Source organism: Hippoglossus stenolepis, chromosome 7 (assembly GCF_022539355.2).
Source record: "Hippoglossus stenolepis isolate QCI-W04-F060 chromosome 7, HSTE1.2, whole genome shotgun sequence".
NCBI classification, from domain to species: domain Eukaryota; kingdom Metazoa; phylum Chordata; class Actinopteri; order Pleuronectiformes; family Pleuronectidae; genus Hippoglossus; species Hippoglossus stenolepis.
This window is the reverse complement of record NC_061489.1, coordinates 17,988,710-18,007,884: the sequence shown is the minus strand read 5'-3', so window position 1 is coordinate 18,007,884 and position 19,175 is coordinate 17,988,710. Positions and strand designations below refer to the sequence as shown.

Sequence of the window (19,175 nt, the reverse complement as noted above, 5' to 3'; positions counted from 1 at the left end):
GTGTGATACAGCCTCTGTGTACCTCTTGGTTTGCACTCTTTCTATTTCATTTATATTTTTAATCTCTTTCTGCTCATCTCTTCTTGGTTCTTTGCCCTGACCTTCACCGTGTCACTCTGTTTGGCAGGGAGCCGAGGAAGGTGTTGCTGCACAAAGGCTCCACAGGCCTGGGTTTCAACATCGTCGGCGGGGAGGATGGAGAAGGCATCTTCGTCTCCTTCATCTTAGCGGGAGGGCCAGCTGACCTGAGCGGCGAGCTTAGGAGGGGCGACCGGATTCTGTCGGTCAGTATTTCAACCTCAGGTGTTTTTTGTTTTTTTATCCACATGAACAACATTTTTGGAAGATTTTCAGTCAACTCCTGCTGTCAGAGTAATGACGACAGCATAAAGATGGTTTGGTGTTTAGAGAGCCAGCAAACATCTGCCCTGGTGAAATGTCCTTGACCAAGACATTAAATTCACAACAACTCTTAGGAAGCTTAGCAGAGCTCTGCCAAACATGGGAATTTTGTAAATCAATATCCAATGAATTAAACATTTAGATCCCTTGAATTGTATTTCATAACCCCAATTCTTCCAGTTTCAAATTTTGCTCTAAATATCCCTGTTTATATATTTTCACACATTATATAAAAATAATGTTTCACCAATGGGTGAATGGTTATCAAAATTGAATAGTCTTATCTCATAATTAATGTTATGTCCTCTCATGCTGAGGGCAGATCTTATCTCCACAGGCTGAAGTGAAACCATCCAGTCTGAGGATGGACTTGCTCCTTTGAGCTGGATTAGTTTCCTCCAAAATTCTCAAGAAGTGACGCACCTTTTCATCTCTGAAACTTTTCTTGCTAAGTTTCAATTTCTGTTTTGTTGCAGGTGAATGGAGTGAACCTAAGGAACGCCACACATGAGCAGGCGGCTGCAGCACTGAAGAGAGCTGGACAGACTGTCACCATCATTGCTCAGTACAGGCCTGAAGGTAATGGCCCCACAGGAGTACACCCAAGTCAAAATGGATCTTACAACATTGTATCTAATATTATCCCACATTAGCTTGATAGGTTTATTTATTTTTTAATTTGAGGCTTTGTGTGAAGCTTTTTAAGACAAATTTATAACTGAATCATAAACTAGAGCATCCTGTTCAAATTAAAAGTTTGATATAATAGGAAAATATTTACTTTGCCTCACCCGCAAGTTGACAGGCTTGTTTTCTCAGGGTTGTGACATCACAAACCCTGGCTGACTGAATCCTTTTTTTCGACAGACTGGCATTTTTTTTTTTCTGCAGAGTTACGGCTCGGTGACACAAACGCAAATGTATCAGTGGAGAACCTTCGCCTTGCGTTCACTTCCGATCTGTGTGAGTGTGAGGAGGGGAATACGACATTTGCTTTCTGTGGCGAGCAAATCGCAACGTGGCCTCACTGTGGAGTTCAACTTTTGTGAATTTTGACCTGCGTTATTGGACATGGTAAAAACCTGATTTTCACCGGAGGGGGACTTTGATTTGCTTTTGGACAACTGCTGGGTTGTATGGGGCACATAACTAATTTATAGGCTGCCAGGCTGTGTATGAAAAGACAATACTGAGAGAGAGAGAGAGAGAGAGAGAGAGAGAGAGAGAGAGAGAGAGAGAGAGAGAGAGAGAGAGAGAAAAGTAAAAGTACACTGCCATGAGATGAAAGTCTAGCCACCAGAATTACTACAAAGCTGTCACTTTAAAGAAGTATGTGCTCATGGAGTATAAGGTGATTGAAAGACACAAGTAACTCAGCCAAATGTAAATACAGATTTAAAGACAAATACCTGAAGCTACACAAAGTTGTGCATTAGACTAACGTAGCCTTTAAAATGACGGTACAGCAGACGTAAGTGTATTTAAAAAGAAGTTGAGTGTAATCAGTTCATTGTTGGTTCGATCCTCTCGTGGGATTCTCAAACTTTCCACAGTCTTTATGAAGTTGCACTGAACTGACCTGATCTACCTGCGGGTCCGTGACAGGCTCCGCTCCCGTACGAGGGAAATGATCTGTGTCTCCGCCTCTGATTGGCCGCTGGTGTGCGGAAGTGTTGAGATTGAGGGGCGGCTCTTGTTGTGAGCAGCAGGCCGAGCGAGATAGAGAGGAGGCAAAGTGGAAGAAGGCGGGCAAACCGGCCGCTGTCGTCTCCCTCCAGCCCGTTCAAACTCCCCGGTCCCCCCCCCCGGTTGCCCCCGGAGCTGCTCCACGGAGCCGGACAGCGATGGGAAGAGGAGACTGAAGCAGGAAGTTCGCGAGCGAGACTTCCACTAACCACTGCGGAGGGCGGGAGTTTTTCCTGAAAGACGTTGAGAGCGAAACCGACAAACTTGTGTGTGTGTGTGTGTGTGTGTGTGTGTGTGGATGGATGGGGGATGGGCTCGGGCAGAACCGCAGCAGCACAGCAGAAGCCGCATGAACTTCCTAATGGCTGGGTGAAGAAACTGCCGGCTGCGACAGCGAAGTAACGACCACAGCTTCTTTCCAGTGAGGTGAGGCGAGGAGGGAAGTTTGTGGGAAACGTTGACTCACTGAGAAACGGCCGAGGGACATTGTAGAGAAAGTGTGTGTTGTGACTGTAGCGGGGCAGTTCTCCGTTTGGCTAGTTCTACTACAGTGGGGAAGTTACAGTGTGAAATCAAACCGTGCTCCTCTCGTGTGTGAGAACACAAGAACTAACTGCGAGTTTAAAAGTGTTTTTTAAAAAAGCAGCCTTGACGTGAAACCTACCGCGGCAGACATGTGATAGCCTCACCCCGGCTGTACTGAACACTGTGGTACTCTCCAGACATTACCTGGATCCACAGGGGTTTAGTTTCATATCTACCCCCCCTTGATTCTTCATTTCTACACAGATCTGAATGAAGGAGCCTCATGTTGCTTTGTATCCACAGCAGGACTCATTCAGACATGTTGAACAATCACTACCTGCTCTTATGTAACCTAAAGCTTTAGGTGGGGACACAGAGGTGTGGTCAAACAGGTGTGTGTCAGCCTGCTTGCTGGTGGTTTTGAACAGGGAACGTCAGCTCTTAAACATGTACATTTACACCTGTGTGTCACTGCCGCACTGCACTTTAAACACACAACTCTGTGACCACATGTGTGTGTGTGTGTGTGTGTGTCTGCTGCTGCTGCTGACTCAAGCAGATTGTGTGTGATGCTTGGCCCTTGTAGGTCTTAACTCAATTTAACAGTTTTTATTTCACATAATGGCACCTCTGTCTCTCTGTAACAGTGAAGTATAACTGTGTTGGGCATCACAGCCACTTTGGCGGCAGCGTATATTCTCCGTGCTTTCTCAGCGCTGTTCATTTGTACTTGAGCGTGCTGTGGTAATGCTACAACAACAGGGAGGATATTGTAAGCTTTAGATCCAGGCTCAGTTGTCAGGTCGGACTATGTCAGGAATGTGCCGGGGCATAAGTTGCAGCATGCTCGCACTCCATATTGTTTTCACATTCAATAAGACACGAGACTTAAATGTCCAATAACGATTCAAGGTCATTGAAATTGAAGGCGGACCGGGTCGGCGAGGGTCAGCTGGCACGCAGCTAAGCTAAAGCAGCACACAGGCTTGGATCAAGACTGACAATATTGCAGTGCAGTGTTCCCCCTGCCACAAGATGCTGTTTACAATGCTTCATTCTTGTCTATGTGAGTTCATGTTGTCTGGCATGCCCGGCCACTCAGGCAGCATGTTGAATAATGATGAATTTAGTTGAAGGGAACCTTTGTTTTCCATACCAAATCATGCTTTCAGCTCTGCTCCCTCTTTGTTACCCAGCAAGGGACACTTATCTGTTTGTGTACAATGCGTAACCGCTCTAAAACACCCAAGTTAAGCACTGGCAGATGATTGAATTCCTGCATCCCCACTGGTGACCTGAGATGTGCCATCAGTAGATCTGCATGAGATGCCACCAGTGAGCTGTACAAGGACAGGTCAGGTGGAGGAAGTGGAGGGTGAATGCTAGTTTATGCTGGGCAAACTGCCTAGAGGGTCGACTCAGGGGCTGGGGCCTGGGTGTCTGGGGACCTCTGTTGGAAGGCCAGCACTAAAGACTACAAAAAGCCGCAGCAGAGCACACAGGCTGCAGCAGGATGCCTGCTGGAGCATCACCAAGTCTTTTACGCCAAGTCTCTCATTCAGTTAGAAGGAATGGAAGTTGGGGGGGGGGGTCCACATGCTGGCCTGCCCCCCTATCAAGCGGTGTAATGACACTAAAGCCCTTGCATGTAGGAAATGGGAGGAGGGCCGTGGAGGAAATGTTAAACATGCACCCTCATCAAACTCACATCAGTGTGCACTAAAGAGGTTTGTGGATGTAGTTAACCCAGGGTCTTCATTTTCCTCCTGCAGTGTATTATTGGGGTCTATGTTTTCATGGGCTCGACTATTCCTGACAACATAACACACTCTCACATTACAAGTACATGCCTGCTGTGTTGCATAACTGGATCAAAAGAGAAGCCACCGTCCCCCAAAATAAAAAAGCTGTATGACTAATGAGGACACGCAGTGGGAGTGAGATACAGAATAGTCCCAGTTTCTATTAGCTGTCTGTGCTTCCTGTGGGTCACTCCTAAAAATATAGGCTCACTCTTGTGTATTAAAGCAAGACTTACCACCAGTGGAAATATTTTTGTTGGGCTCATTGTGGTAGTGATTAAGTGTGCGTGTACTGAAAACAAAAGTTTTGCAACTGCATAGTCCCATTGGCCAAACTGAAAGACAGCTGGACAGTGGATATTCCTCACGATTCAAGGCTTCTCAAACCAGAAGAGCTGTTGATATAATAAACTTTATTTGGAATTTGCGATCTTTCTATTGGAGATTAACACTGGTTTCATCGACTTCTTCGTCTTTTTAACTGATCTACAGTTTGGCATTACTCTTGAATTTGTTGATCACTGAGGTTTAAGCCACTAACTTGTTCATCTTTGCACTTTACCAGAGATCATACTCGCTCACATAAGCCGCGTAGTGCAAGAACAGGTGGTCAGGGTTGAGAGTGGGAATGAAAAGGGCTCCATTCATCCTATTACAAGTCTGTGTACCATCACATTTAGTTTGAAGCTGCTATTTTAAAGTAAAATAGAATTGTAATGTTGCTTTAATGGACGTTGATAATTGTGGTCTCCCACTGGTGTGTTTCTCAATTAGGCATATTTAAGAATAATTGATGTGGATTTAATCACTGTAAAGAGCTGGGCTGATCAAGAAGGTCTTGTTCTCAACCAGGTAGATATGGTTAAAGCCTTTAATATAACCTGCAACACTTTTCATCAGATGATCGAGGTAGCCCAGCCTGTTCTGACTTTATAGAAGCATTTGCTGCTGTAGGCTACAGCTTTATGTCCTTGATACAAAGTAAAGGGTAAAGATTTGAGTCTCCTGCAAGATATATCGTATCCAATATAAATGGCAAGATCTGCAGAATTATGTTTTACCCTTTCAGTTTTGTTTGGCCATTTGTTAAAGAACGCTGAGTGGGAGCAGGAGCAGCCTTTTTGAGTGATGGCATTAATTATTTATTTATGTTGTTTTAATTTTCGGGACTTAAAACATGTACAGGTGTTAATTTCTGACTCTAATACCCACTGCAAAAATGGAATAAAGATTCCTTGAAGTGAAAACATTATATTTGTAGCTCAGATTCTCAAGAATTTCCAAATTAATTGTAAGGCTTTTTATGTCTTTGTTAGATCGCTGACAGTGGAGAGGTGACAGGAAATGAAGGAAAAGAGAGATGGGAAATAAAAAGCCACATGTAGATCAGAGATATTTTGGTTCTTCGTCAGCGTCTCAACCCCTTAGGCCTCAAGGGTGTCCTACTTTCAAGGCCTGTTGTCATTGATTGGTTACTGATCATGAACTCAGCAGGAATCAGTTAAGGAAAATTTGCTACTTGTGGGTGGGGTCAGGACTAAATGGCGTTGCTATGGCTGTGACTTAGATTTATGATAATTTGTATTGGCCTCACAATCCAGGAACACTTATGAAAGATTTATTTCTATCAATACTGATGCTCTGGTGAAACAGGTTTAAACTTCCTTAACTGTGCCCTATTTGACTAGATTTACAGGAAACAAAGCACATGTACTGCAGATTGGTCAGTGTTTGTGATTGGGTTCCTATTCGGTTACAGCATTTGTGATGTAATACACATAAGGTGTGGGCAATCTGGCAAATTTATATTGTGATTGATCTTGGACGTCCATGATCTACTGTTCAAGTAAATCATAGAGATTATGACATTTACACTTGGTGTATGACACGGATCCCCGCTCCATTCTCAAACCAATAGAATGATTTACCTACCAATGTCTACGCTGATTGGAGGAGTTATATAAACAAGACTCTATTATGGGTTCTCTTTGAAGCATGACATTTGAAAAATGATTCAACACCTGTGTAGGTGCAAATTACTATCTTGATGGTGCACTCTTAGATTAACAGTGAATTACAGCTCCACTGACTTAAGACCAGGTTTTTCTTGGTAAAAGTGAGTTTCTTAAGATAGAACTGTGCCAACAATGCACCTGACTTTACCTGTAAGACCAACACACCCATGGGTGTTCAGATGGATGCAAGTGCATGTGTTATATAAATAACTTGTTGCAAACGCCAACTGTGTCAGTCTTAAACTAGCAAAGATACTTGTGTTGTGCTTGGGTGTAAAATAGAGCCCATTGTGTTTTAAACAGGGGAAGTAGACAAAAAAACCATAGACTGCTTTAACTATAGTGACGGATTGTGGATAATGGCTGTGAATTAAAATTGTGATATATATATATATATATATATATTATTATTTTTGGGTGGGGAAGATCGGCCACTGCTTGTACACATAGATTATTGTATTGCAGACTTTCTTGTATTCTGATGCCATCATTATCAACAAGGTGCGGCAGCAATTTGGGTTTTGGCTTTAGATTCCCACTCCGTTCACGACAGTCTTAAAGCTGCTCCTCTTGAATCTCTACAGTATGCAGATGACTCGTTTGGATGTTAGGAATGTGAACAAGCAAAGTATTTAGCTCCACCTGTGTTACCTACACCACTATCTCACCGGCACTGCTCTCAGCCAGTCCTTCAGGTTGGTGGTATTGTGAAGCAAGGCATTAGGATTACTCTCTGTTTAGCTTCTCATTGTCTTGTCCCTCGGCCCCTCCCCTCTGAAGCGGCCTCTTCTTTCGCTCCATTCTCTTGTCTCTCCTGTGACTGAGAGCCAAGTGGTCTAGTCTGAATGGCTGTTTCCGCAACCGCTGTCACCGGTCTAGGACTTCCAGTGCGTTGCTCTTGGTAGCAGGGAGTCAGGCGGTGTCTGGTTACCTCACCTTGCAGCGTCACTCTGTGTTGTTAACCCTTTGAGCCGAGCACAGGGTGCAGAGCCGTCACCGGGCCTGCGGCAGGATCTGTGTTTGCTCTGAATCCCCTTTAGGTTTCGGCCGGCAGCGGAGCGGGGGTTAAGAGTTCAGCAACTTGAAGCTTGTTTTTGCACCTGCCTGGTATTTTCCTGGAGCTTGGACTAACTTGGACGAGACCTCTTTGTAGTCATGGGTGTTTGTTTTCCGAGGCTACTTGTAGACCTGTTTGACAGAATCTGGACTTTGATCGCTTGTTCACGTTACAGGAAGTGTAACCAGCAATGGATGATTACACTGTGAGGTAGGAGTCAGCCCCTACAGGCACGGCAGGGAGGGAGATAAGTGGAAAAATGTGCGTGATAATCTCTGGTTCACTTTCTTTTGAACGGAGCATAGAAATGTTTTGTTATTTAGGCAATACTGTACATTATTGTATGCTGTTAATGATGCAATGCTAGTTTGTTGTATACAACTAAAAGTGCTGCAGCTCTGAGATTTCAACACTTATTAATTCTCCATTCACTTATCTTTCTTACATCAGCACTTTATAGTGTTAAATTGTCAAAACGTTTAGATATATGACAAAATTAGTCCCTCACAGTGCTGCCTTTTTTTGCGCCGCTTTTGTGTGGTCACATGAGCGACCTAGCCTACTTGTTTTTCTAGCTGCATCTGCCCTTCTGTTTATCTAGCCTTGTGCTGTGTGGTGCGGTGGCCTAGCTTGTTCCCTCAGCCTGGGCACAAAGCACACAGGGCACAGCAGGCTAATGAGAGCATTCTTAATGAGGAGGTCCAGGTATATTCATACATCATCCCTGTGCTGCTGGGTGGCAAACTGGATTTACACACTTATGACAAATGGTCATGTATTTGGAATTGTTGGAGCTCTTCCCTTTTTCTTTTTTTTCACCACACCGAAGAGCCCACACTGAACTTAATTAATCTGTATAATTAATTACCTGACACGAGACATTACTTGATGTGTAAGGCAGATCTGTGATAAACCATCTGTTCCTGGGGTCATTAATCAGCCCTGAGATTCACTGAACCTTTCCTCTGTTCGCTTACTGCAGCACAATCTAAGGCACAGATTGCCAACAGTTTTCCAGTGAAATACAGGAAAAGCGATTCTGTTTTGGGTTTATTTGATGTTTTACCACCTGATACACCTTCTGGTGTATCAACCCGAAAGCCTGAAGTGATTGTGTATTCTGTGTATTCTGTATTCTCAAGGACCTATTTTTGGCGGTGCCGTTGATTAAGATTGTTTGGTTTGTTACCTTCTTTGCAGAATATAGTCGCTTTGAGTCCAAGATCCACGACCTGAGGGAGCAGATGATGAACAGCAGCATGAGCTCAGGATCAGGCTCCCTGCGCACCAGTGAGAAACGCTCTCTCTATGTCAGGTAAAGCTGGAGCACTCACACAATCAGACACAATTAGAGATGTTCAGATATCATTTTTCCTTTCCCAATACCTGTTCCGATACCTGGACTTAACATATCGACCAATACCAAGCACTGATCCCACACCTGTGTGTAAAATGTATTATTTTTTACATTTATTATATTTTAACAGCTGCATCCTACTAACCATCTATGGAAGGGGATGATTGCTATCGCTGTTCTATGGCCTGGCTCAGGTTAAATGCACAACAAGACTAGTGGCCCCCCTCAAAAATAAAGTCTTGCATATGGTACACGTCAACATTTCACTTGTGGGACTTTCCACTGTGAAATATTACCAAATGGCTGACATTTTAGCCATGATACTCTAAAGACGTGGTATCGGATCGATGCATAGATTTGTGTACTCGTTGATGCCCGACTGACTTTCAGCAGTATCGGATGCATCTCCATTTGCTGGTATCGGAAGATCTCTAGACACAACCACTACATCAAGTTGTAAGATCTATAGTTAAAAGAAACACTCAAACCTCTATCTGCCAGTCAGGGTAAATAAAGCCTGAAAGCAGATGAAAGTTCTCCCTGCGAAGATTATACAATAGGAGCTGATTCTATTTGTAGGATCATGTTTAATTCAGGATATTGGAGCTCATACATCAAAAAGCTGATGGACAGTCGTTCCCTGTTGTTGTTTTGATGCCACGTTTGACATTGACTCTTACTGTCTGTAATGTAGATTGACAGGGGAGCTTGTCGAAGTGACCTGTGTTATGACACTTTGGGCCTGATGCCAAACTGGATGGGGGCTCATTTAGGAATTAAAACAGGTGGCATCCTTCTGCTCGCATAAATGCAGCAAGTAACAAAGGACTCAGGGGGGTCAAGGTAAAAGGGCCGTGTGATGTAACTCCATAGTCCACAAGTACCTCCCCATGTTTCTACACAAACAATAATGCGCTTAATTTAACCTAAGACTAATAGCGACAGTACAAGATGGATTTAGCTTCAATAACAGTGGACCTTACTCTGATAACTCAAAAGAATAAATGTGTTATCTCATTAGGAACATACTGTAGTCAGAGGAGAGTTAACCAGTCTGACTCATGCCTCTCTTATAGACTGGGCCCTATGAGGCATATAAAGCCCGACTTGCTCCTGTGTGGGCGACTAAGCCCGTAGTTATGTTGGGAAAGCTGTCTAGTTAGCTGGCTGATGCAGGAGCCGCCATGTCCTCCCAGCCCAGCCTCAGGAATGTGGAGGCGTTAAACCTCTAAGGTGCACAAAAAAAACCTGTCACATGTGCTCACACTCTCTGAAACACCCAAGCATGTCAAGGTGCAATAACACAGATATTGCTACCAATTTGATTATAACTCGTCGGCCTGTGTTGAAAGTGCTCTCTTGTCCTTGTGAAGAAACTAATAAGTTATCCTCCACCTGGCTGCATCATGACAGTTCCAGCAGTTTTGCTTACTTAATGCCACGTGCAGTTTCGGTTGGCATTCTGTCCACTAAACCGTGTATATGGCCTGAAGATATAGGCTTGTAGGTCAAAGAAAACTTAGGCCAGTAAAGCAGGTATGAATATCTGCAGCAGTGGCTGTGGGTTTTCCTGTCTAACAAGAGTGACGCACGCAGACAAACAATAAACACTGACTGTTTGTAGTGGAAAGTATGTGGCATTAGCAGGTAGAAATGTCAAGTGGAAACAGGATATAAATGGCATGACTTTGATATGCTGGTGCTCCACACGACACGATTCTCCACCATATCTTTTTATGGTTAAATATACACTAGTAATTTTAATAAGAATGGCATTATCTAGCCAATAAAAAACAATATCTGGCTTGTCTGGATGGGTCACAAGTTACTTTTTTTTCTCCAATGTCCTCTTACACATTTTGTAAAACGCAATCACATCCCACATGCAGCCTGAAATGATATAAATAGAGCCCGACCAATCTGAATCTTTAGAGGTCAGTCCAATATAATTATTTTGGCTGAATGATTCCTACGATGTTGTTATCAAACCCTAATGACAAACAGATCACTAGTAGAAATAAAAAGAAAACACTAATACAACATCATAAGTAGAACTTAAATAAAAATTATGTAAAATGTTAAGATAAATCTGTCTGCGTTGTCTATTCTGTAAAATACCTTTTCATATCAGCAAACATAAACACCGACATGGATTTTTCTGTTTCAGGCTCATATTGATAAAACCAATGTATATGTCTGACTCTAATAGGAAATGCTAACAAGGAGGAATGTGGTAATTTAATGAGTAATAATGTAACAAAATGTAGTGTGGCCACAGAGTGTAACCAAAGCTTTTGTTTGTGTAGAGCTTTGTTTGACTACGACCGGACGAGGGACAGCTGCCTGCCCAGCCAAGGCCTGAGCTTCTCTTATGGGGATATCCTCCATGTCATAAATGCTTCTGATGACGAGTGGTGGCAGGCGAGACTGGTCACGCCACATGGAGAGAGTGAGCAGATTGGGGTCATTCCAAGCAAGAAAAGGTACAGTCGCTCTCCATTTGCAGACAAAACTAATATGACTACACTCATTCATGCCCAGCATAAATCTGTTTCCTGTTTCCTTTTTGTCACCCCCAGAGTGGAGAAGAAAGAGCGGGCCAGGTTAAAAACAGTCAAGTTCCACGCCAGGACAGGCATGATTGAGTCTAACAGGGTAAGTGTAGAGGGCCAGCTGCTCCCTGCCCTGGTGCCAGAGAGGCTGTCTTCAGAACTGCTGCTGGGCTCCCAGGGAGATGGCCTACTTCCCCCTGAGTGTGGGAAAGGGACCAGCACCTGCTCACTGAAGCGAGCACAAAAAGCACTCATATTACTGTATAGATTACACAGGAGCTCCGTGGAGATGAGAGGTCTCTGTAACCTCCACAGCTTGTGCACTCAATGATATTAAGAAGTGTGCACTTACAAAATGTCAGCACGTTTATCAGACGCTGATCTGTCAGATTTAATTTGCAGAAGTGTAAATCAGCTCTAATTATCTATCTGTATTATGCAAGGAGATTTAATTTGATATAAAAAGGTAAATCTTTAAGCTGGTAAACGGAGGCCTGTTAGCTTCACAGTGATATGCCATCCATTTTCACACATTACCTGCTTCTCATTTTCATTATTTGATGTGTATTGTTTGTCGGCATTTCATTTGTTTTTTTTGTTTTGCATGGGTGTCGAGTACCTTCATTGAAACCCATTCTGTTTTTGTTTTCACCCTCTCATTGCCCCCCCCTTCCCCCCTTCTCACCCACACAAGCAGCCAGTCAAAGTAAAGCGCAAAAAAAGCTTCAACCTCTCGCGCAAGTTCCCGTTTTACAAGAGCAAGGAGAATATTGTGCAGGAGTTGGAGTCTGAACGTGAGTACCAGCTGTGTGATTGAGGGGGGTGGTGGTGTTGTTTTCCGTCCTTTCCCCCTTCATGCTTCAGTTCTGTCTCTCAACTTCCATCTTTCCGCTCACCTCCAGGGATGGTGTGTGTGAGATGGCACCACTCTCATCCCTTTCTCACTGTCCCAGAGAGACGCTCCACATGCAGAGCCGGCATCAAGCGGGGGATGTGGGCTTCTCTCTGGTGTGTCTGTGCATCTGTCTATGGGCTCCAGAGGAGTGTTTCGCTGTGTGTGCTGCCAGCTGTGCATGTGTGTGTGTGCGCGCATGCACACAGGTTCTTGGCCGTATTAACATACAGGCCTTCTAACACCGTGATGCTACTCCTTGTATTAGTCGTGATCAATCCTCCAGTCAGTCACTGACCCACAACAAGAAGAATCTCATTAACTGGACTAAAGCTTTAACATTTAACAGGTCAAAATCCCATTTTAATGGGATTGGGCTTGTGTAATTGAAAGGCCGTGGCTTACTATGAACAAAGTGGGGCTCAGGCTTAATGAGTACAGCATAGCACCATGTGTCAGTGGGCCTGGCGAGCACCACACAGCACTCCTCTTTCTCTCTGCCCCAACTCTCACTAACCTCTTCTTCTTCCTGTCTGCTCTCTTCTCTTGGTTTCTGCTCTCACCTGTCGGGACACCTAGGACTTCCCAGGGTTAAGCGATGACTTTTATGGATCAAAGAGTTTGAGTAAGTGTGTGGTTGTACTGTGTCAAGCAGCTGTCCCCCAAGCTCCGAGAAAAAAATGCTTTGTCACTGCAGACCCAGCTGGGAATGCTAAACCACACACATTTACAATGACTGACACACACACACACACACACACACACACACACACACACACACACACACACACACACACACACACCTAGGTGCGTGCACACACGTCTACTCAGATTCACAGGACATATAAAATATGCATTCCCACGGGAGGGTGAGTGAACGTTACACTTCCTCTCAACGTCCCGTGGGGTCTTTATAATAATTGTTCAGCACAGTTTTGTCAGATAAGGTCACAAGGAGCTGGGATGTATTTTTCACCAGAGCAGAGTGTTGCTTTGCCCGGTTGGAAACACTTTTCCCTCCACTTCCCCAGAGTCATCCAGCTCCCGCCTCCCTCCCACCAGTGGACAGTGTAACGCCTGTGTATTTTCTTTGTCTTTCCCCTGATACGAGATCTGTTGCCACAGGCACAGATTTAGCAATAGGAAACACTGGTAAGGGAGTTGTGGGTCATTTGGGATACGGTCACAGGAAACACTTAATTTCCTATTGCTTGCACCTTAAACCACTTCCCCAATATTGCGAGAGCATGGCTACTGTACCAGACAGGACTTCTGCTTTCTTTATTCCCCTTTTCTTTAATGGCCTGGATGTTCAGAAACAAACTGCTTTTTTTTCCCTGTTGGCTGTTGAGGCTGGTGAAAATAACTTTCACCCTGTAAGAAGATGATATATTTGTATTTAACTGTTGTTTGTTTTTTATTTAGATAATGTGCAACTTTCTCTCTTGTGCTTTTGCAGAATGCCTGACATCCAACACAAGTGACAGTGAAAGCAGTTCTAGTGAGTCGCCGTCATTTCTCTCTCTTAGTCTTTAGGGTTTGTTTTACATCTACGTTGTAGATGCAAAAATTAGCAGTTATTCCTAAGATGTTATCAAATCCTTCTGATAAAGAAGAATGTTATTGAGGTTAAAATAAATGAAGTACAGGTAAAACGGCAATAAACGTCATGTGATAAATGCCCTTTTATAATAATGTCAACTGACTCTACAAGCCTGATATCCTCTGGTAGATTGTTTAGGGGCCTTCACACTTGGTTTTGAGCCCACACCTTGGAGTGGCCAGCAGCGCCCTACCAGAGGTTTTGAAAGTCGTCAGGACTGCTGGGAGTGCAGAGCTGTGTATCATCGGGTGTAGCAGTGAAAGTGGACCATATAGATTTGATCACAGAGGGGGAGCATGTATATAGAGAATAAAATTGGGCCATGGATTGATCCGGACGTGAACCAGTCTCGGGGCCACACTGGTGATTCCTGCCCACATTTCCACTGCATCAAGTGCTGCGCTGAGATCTAAATGAAAATGGAGGATTTGCCTCCAGCCAGCAGTTATCATCCATGATCGTTTAAAAATAATTTTCTTAACTGTGTATTACAGAGGGACAAGAGGACACAATTCTCTCCTATGAGCCAGTCATCCGACAGGAAAGTGAGTAACTCCCTTCTACACATTTTATTTAAAAAGCAGAAGGACTATGTATTGTTAGTTTCACAATGATTTTCACTCGCCCTCTCCGTCTCTAATGCAGTCCACTACACAAGGCCTGTGATCATTTTGGGCCCAATGAAGGACAGAGTAAATGATGACCTCATCTCCGAGTTTCCCCACAAGTTTGGCTCCTGTGTACCCCGTAAGTAGACGACACACAGCAGCTCTGCAGAGTGCGCTGAAACTCCAGCCGGCTGTTGCCAAAAATAAACGTGATTCCTTTCCCCTCCGCAGATACGACTCGTCCAAGGCGAGAGAATGAAATGGACGGCCAGGACTACCACTTTGTGGCCTCGCGAGAGCAAATGGAGAAAGACATTCAGGATAATAAATTCATCGAGGCCGGCCAGTTCAACGAGAACCTCTATGGGACGAGCATCTTGTCCGTCAGAACTGTGGCTGAGCGGGTAGGCGCAGTGTTTGTCTGTTGTGTTGTGTTGAGTTACCAGATTGGGTTTGGTGTATTTGTGGTGTAGCCAGAGGCTTGTCATGGTGCCTGCTAAATTTAAAAGAAAATGGATGTTCTGTCACAAAATTTCCCAAATGTTTAATTTGTTTCTAACAAACATTCTCAACCTTCCAGCAGGGGAAGCACTGCATTTTGGATGTGTCCGGGAACGCCATAAAACGACTGCAGCAAGCACAACTTTATCCGATCGCCATCTTTATCAAACCAAAATCCATTGAAGCCCTAATGTAAGTTTGATACACTCTGTGATCCAGATACCCGTTATTGTAAATGCGTCTGTAATAATTAACCCAAACACTTGTGTTTTTCAGGGAAATGAATAAGCGGCAGACATATGAGCAGGCCAATAAAGTCTTTGACAAGGCAGTCAAGCTGGAGCAGGACTTTGGAGAGTTTTTCACAGGTTAGTTTCACAGCACTTTGAGTTTCTGATTTGGGGTTTGTAGCCAAAAACAATACATTTTTGATGAATCTGTTAGTTAGTGGTTGATAATTTATTTCGATAAACAATGTTTTGCTTGAAAAATGACTCAAAACAACAAATCAATGATGAAAAAGCTGCAGATGACTTTTCTCTGGACCAGTTTAATTGACTGTCTTTCCAATTTCTTAATTTCTGTATTGGGGCAGTTATAATATTACTTCAATTAGTTGGAAAAGAGGCGTCATCTTTATAACTAGTTTGATCCCATGTAGTAATTATTTACTGACATTTAAAGGTGAAAAATCCCCACCACAAGCTAATGCATTTAAATGTCTTTCATACCGTCAGTGATACAAAACATAAAAATAATGAAGACACAGACTAGCAAATATTAGTTTTTCTTCTCCATTAATAATTTCATATTGATTATCAATATTGTCGCGGATCAATTTTCTGTCTGATGCTACATTTCCCTTTGTGTCTGTGTGTCCAGCTATTGTACAGGGTGACTCACTAGAGGAGATCTACAACAAAATCAAGCTCATCATCGAGGAGCAGTCCGGTCCCTACATCTGGATCCCCTCCTCAGAGAAGCTCTGAGCTCCCTGCCGTCCCTCCTCTGCGTCGGTGCAGAGCCTCCCCCTCTTGCCTCCCAGAGACCCCACCCGAGCCCAAATAGGCCCCCCTTCCCTGTCCTCACCTCCTTTTTGCAGATATGTTTCATATCAAGTTTTAGTGTCATCATTATGTTACTCTCTAAATGAAAAAGAAGTCTTATCACCATTACTGTGACTGTGCACACCCCTGCATGAGTTTCTCAACAAATCCATTCAAGACTGGAAATGCCATTCCAAAGGAATTTGTCTAGCGAAAAACAAAAGGGAAAAGGAATAAATCCTTTTGTGGACTGGGACTGACTGAAGATCAGAATGTTTTACAGAAATCTGGAGCGAGGAGTTGGGATTCGAAGAAGTTGCAGGGGAAAAGAGACAAATCATACCAAGTTGGAACACTTTGTAAATGTTCATCAAAATCACATTTGAAAAGACGCGAAAGATGAGAAGTTGAAGACCAATTAAGTTTATTTTTTTTTTGTTTTTGTTTTTCTAAACTGGATCAAATTTAGCCCTGCTGATGGTACTGTTCAAGGAGGCATCTCTCGTTTATAATGACTGAGGAAATTACAGTGGAAGAGCCTACAAACTGGTGATCTATTTATCACAAAGCAGCTTGCTGTTTGGTCGTCTGCCATTTGTCTGTGCTGCAGCTGATAAAGACATCTCGGGAGGCAGATCAAGAGGAAGAAATGTGTTGTGGATCTCTACATTTATATTCTGAAATCACAAGATAAATGACAAAATCTTACTGAGATTTTACTACATATTAAAGAAACGTACACATTTTACACTTCACTAGAATTGTCAATTTGGAGGGCTGTTAGATTTTTTTTTTTTTTCTCTCTTTCTTTGTGGGATTTTTTGCTTGTGGTTTTTAGCTGCTCTGTGTAAAGGATGGGGGTAGAGAAGTGTAACTGGGCTCTCTGCAAAACACCAAACTGCCTTACATCAAATACAAATTCTGTTTTGTGACTACCTGTTGTCTGTGAGGGAGGCTGCACATAATTGACAAGGAAGAGAGGAGACTACTCTCGTCTTTCCTGACTTATTTTGTGTCCTCCAACTGCCAGGAGGCCTGACTTGAGTGCAATAGATAAAACAAAGTCTCACCTCTGTGGGCGCCTTTTCCTCCCCTGTATTTCCACCTTTTTGCTGTGTAATTAAATACGAAATTTGGCCATTTGATTACAGTTTGGACAGCCAGAGCCTCCTAGCTCACGTTGAGCAGCAGACCACCCTATTACACTCTCTGCCTTCCAAGATGATTCTCTTCTGATTGAATGGTCACATGGTACTGTCCTATCTGCCGCCGTGACGGTGGCCTTAAAACGGGTAGAACAAGACAATAATTGTATTGGATGTCCTAACAATTAAAGAGTCAATATAACCTGTTTTGGATTGTCCCCATGTCCCCCTGTCATCAACAACACTAAAGTTGGGTTGGATTAAATCTACATGCTTTGTGTATCTATAAACATACGAATTCTTCATGAATCTGTTGTTGGCAGGTGCTGAACCACTGTGTTGAGCTCTTAGTGCGTCGGGGTGAGCTACAGCGGCTCAGGAATCGCCACGTACAAATACCATGTCCCCTGCGACTGAAGGCCACGTTTGGGGCGATGACACAGAAAGTTCATAGTACTCGAGGTACTGTCACTTAATTAAAGGCGTTTTCGACTGAACTGTGTCATTGGGTTGTGTTACGCATCTCTTCAGCGCGTCGGAGAGCTCGTTCAAGGCCGTCGGCGTGGTAACTCTTCGAGTTGGCTGTATCACGTCACTAGGATCAAAATGACCTGCTCCACTCACCCCGCCCTGCAGAGTTTGGCACTGTATGTTAATGTGTGCATGTGAGAGGGCACAAACGAAGAAGGAATACCGTGGCCCCCTGATCTTGTGAACGTTCTCACTTTCCTCCGCAGCTTTTTGAAGAGTGCACGCGGAGTTTCTTTTTCCTTTTCGTTTTTTTTTTCTCTTAAGAGAGCCAGACCCATCAAGAAGTGGTTACTCAGACCTCTGGGGTCCCCTGCTCTCTCCCACCCACAGAGCACCTGTACCTGCAGGCATTTTCTGAACAGGTGTGCCCACCTGCCAGGCACCACTGCTAAACCAGCTGTCATTACCTGTGTCAAAACCAGAGTTCAGGGAATAACCGAAGGGAACAGAGCCATTTATAAACTGCTTGCAGACTGTTTCAAAGGGTGTGGTAGCTGTACAATGTAAATAAGCCCCCAGCAGATCTCCCTCACCTGTGCTTCATGCATGTGTGAATCAAAACTGGGACAAACATGTTTTATAGACCACAAATGTCAGGTAAGTAAAGTTTGAACTACTCTCGAGATTTAATTTCCATACAAATGTGCTGTATTGTTGGTATTTCTCTTCAAATGCCTATTGGAACACTTAACTAGTCAGTTGGGAACTTGATTCCCTCAGATAGGGCCTGTCTACATGTGATTTCTTGTGGAACATGTCTGGGTGTATAGATAAAAAAATTATATTGTAAAATAAAGAAAAAGCGACGCAGGCAGAAACCTACACAATACCACAGAAACCAGGAGCATTGATCAATCCATCATTAGAAGTTTAGAATTGGTCCTCTCTGGTGTTTAGTTGAAATACAGCTGACTGTTAACAATGTGTGTGGTATTCATACCTCAGTCAGCCATGTCAAAGCCCAAAGAACTTGATTTCATTTTACTCTTTCCACTGAGGTTGTGCTATATAACAAGATGGAACCTGAATGCCTCTGTGTGTGTATAATTGATGAGGGTCTTTGTTCTGGTGAGAGAAATGATGACATATATGCTTTTTATTTTTTGGGCGGGTGGGTCAGGGTTCTTGTTTGTACTTTTGGGTGATGTTTATGTTCTAGCACATCTGTGCAGTAAGTGCTTGCAAACATGAACCCTTTGATTGTACAGTAGTTTCCTTCCTGTCACTGCAGGTGGTACAGCCTATCAGGACACTCGGCCTCATGGTCTTCCCTGTCCTAGTCATGAGGGAACAGTCCTGCAACTTTTGTTTGGGTTTTATTTTGGGACTTGACAAGAGTTTATTTGTTTGAAAATAAAATATGTGACTCAGTTATGATTTCCGATGTGCTTGTTATTCCGCTTGAACAGACTAATCTTCTGAACAGAACAGATGATATTTGAACTCTTACTTA

At 43.5% G+C, this 19,175-nt stretch overlaps 1 protein-coding gene across 9 annotated transcripts in view; it reads left to right on the top strand.

Annotated features, from left to right (window-relative positions):
• dlg3 (discs, large homolog 3 (Drosophila)) overlaps positions 1 to 19,093 on the top strand; it is a 77,000-nt gene extending 57,907 nt beyond the window's left edge. For 4 of the 9 annotated variants that reach the window (XM_035160579.2, XM_035160582.2, XM_035160581.2 and 1 more), the window contains 13 exons: positions 128 to 284; positions 879 to 981; positions 8,688 to 8,802; positions 11,151 to 11,327; positions 11,424 to 11,499; positions 12,091 to 12,190; positions 13,748 to 13,789; positions 14,386 to 14,436; positions 14,537 to 14,638; positions 14,731 to 14,903; positions 15,080 to 15,192; positions 15,277 to 15,368; positions 15,883 to 19,093. In XM_035160579.2, the coding sequence (XP_035016470.1) occupies positions 128 to 284; positions 879 to 981; positions 8,688 to 8,802; positions 11,151 to 11,327; positions 11,424 to 11,499; positions 12,091 to 12,190; positions 13,748 to 13,789; positions 14,386 to 14,436; positions 14,537 to 14,638; positions 14,731 to 14,903; positions 15,080 to 15,192; positions 15,277 to 15,368; positions 15,883 to 15,989 (1,408 nt within the window). In that variant the 3' untranslated portion in view covers positions 15,990 to 19,093. Of the gene's footprint in view, positions 1 to 127; positions 285 to 878; positions 982 to 8,687; positions 8,803 to 11,150; positions 11,328 to 11,423; positions 11,500 to 12,090; positions 12,191 to 12,867; positions 12,914 to 13,747; positions 13,790 to 14,385; positions 14,437 to 14,536; positions 14,639 to 14,730; positions 14,904 to 15,079; positions 15,193 to 15,276; positions 15,369 to 15,882 lie in introns of all 9 variants that reach the window. The other 5 variants (XM_035160580.2, XM_047340702.1, XM_047340701.1 and 2 more) reach the window with 2 other exon arrangements.
• The last annotated feature ends 82 nt before the right edge of the window (positions 19,094 to 19,175 follow it).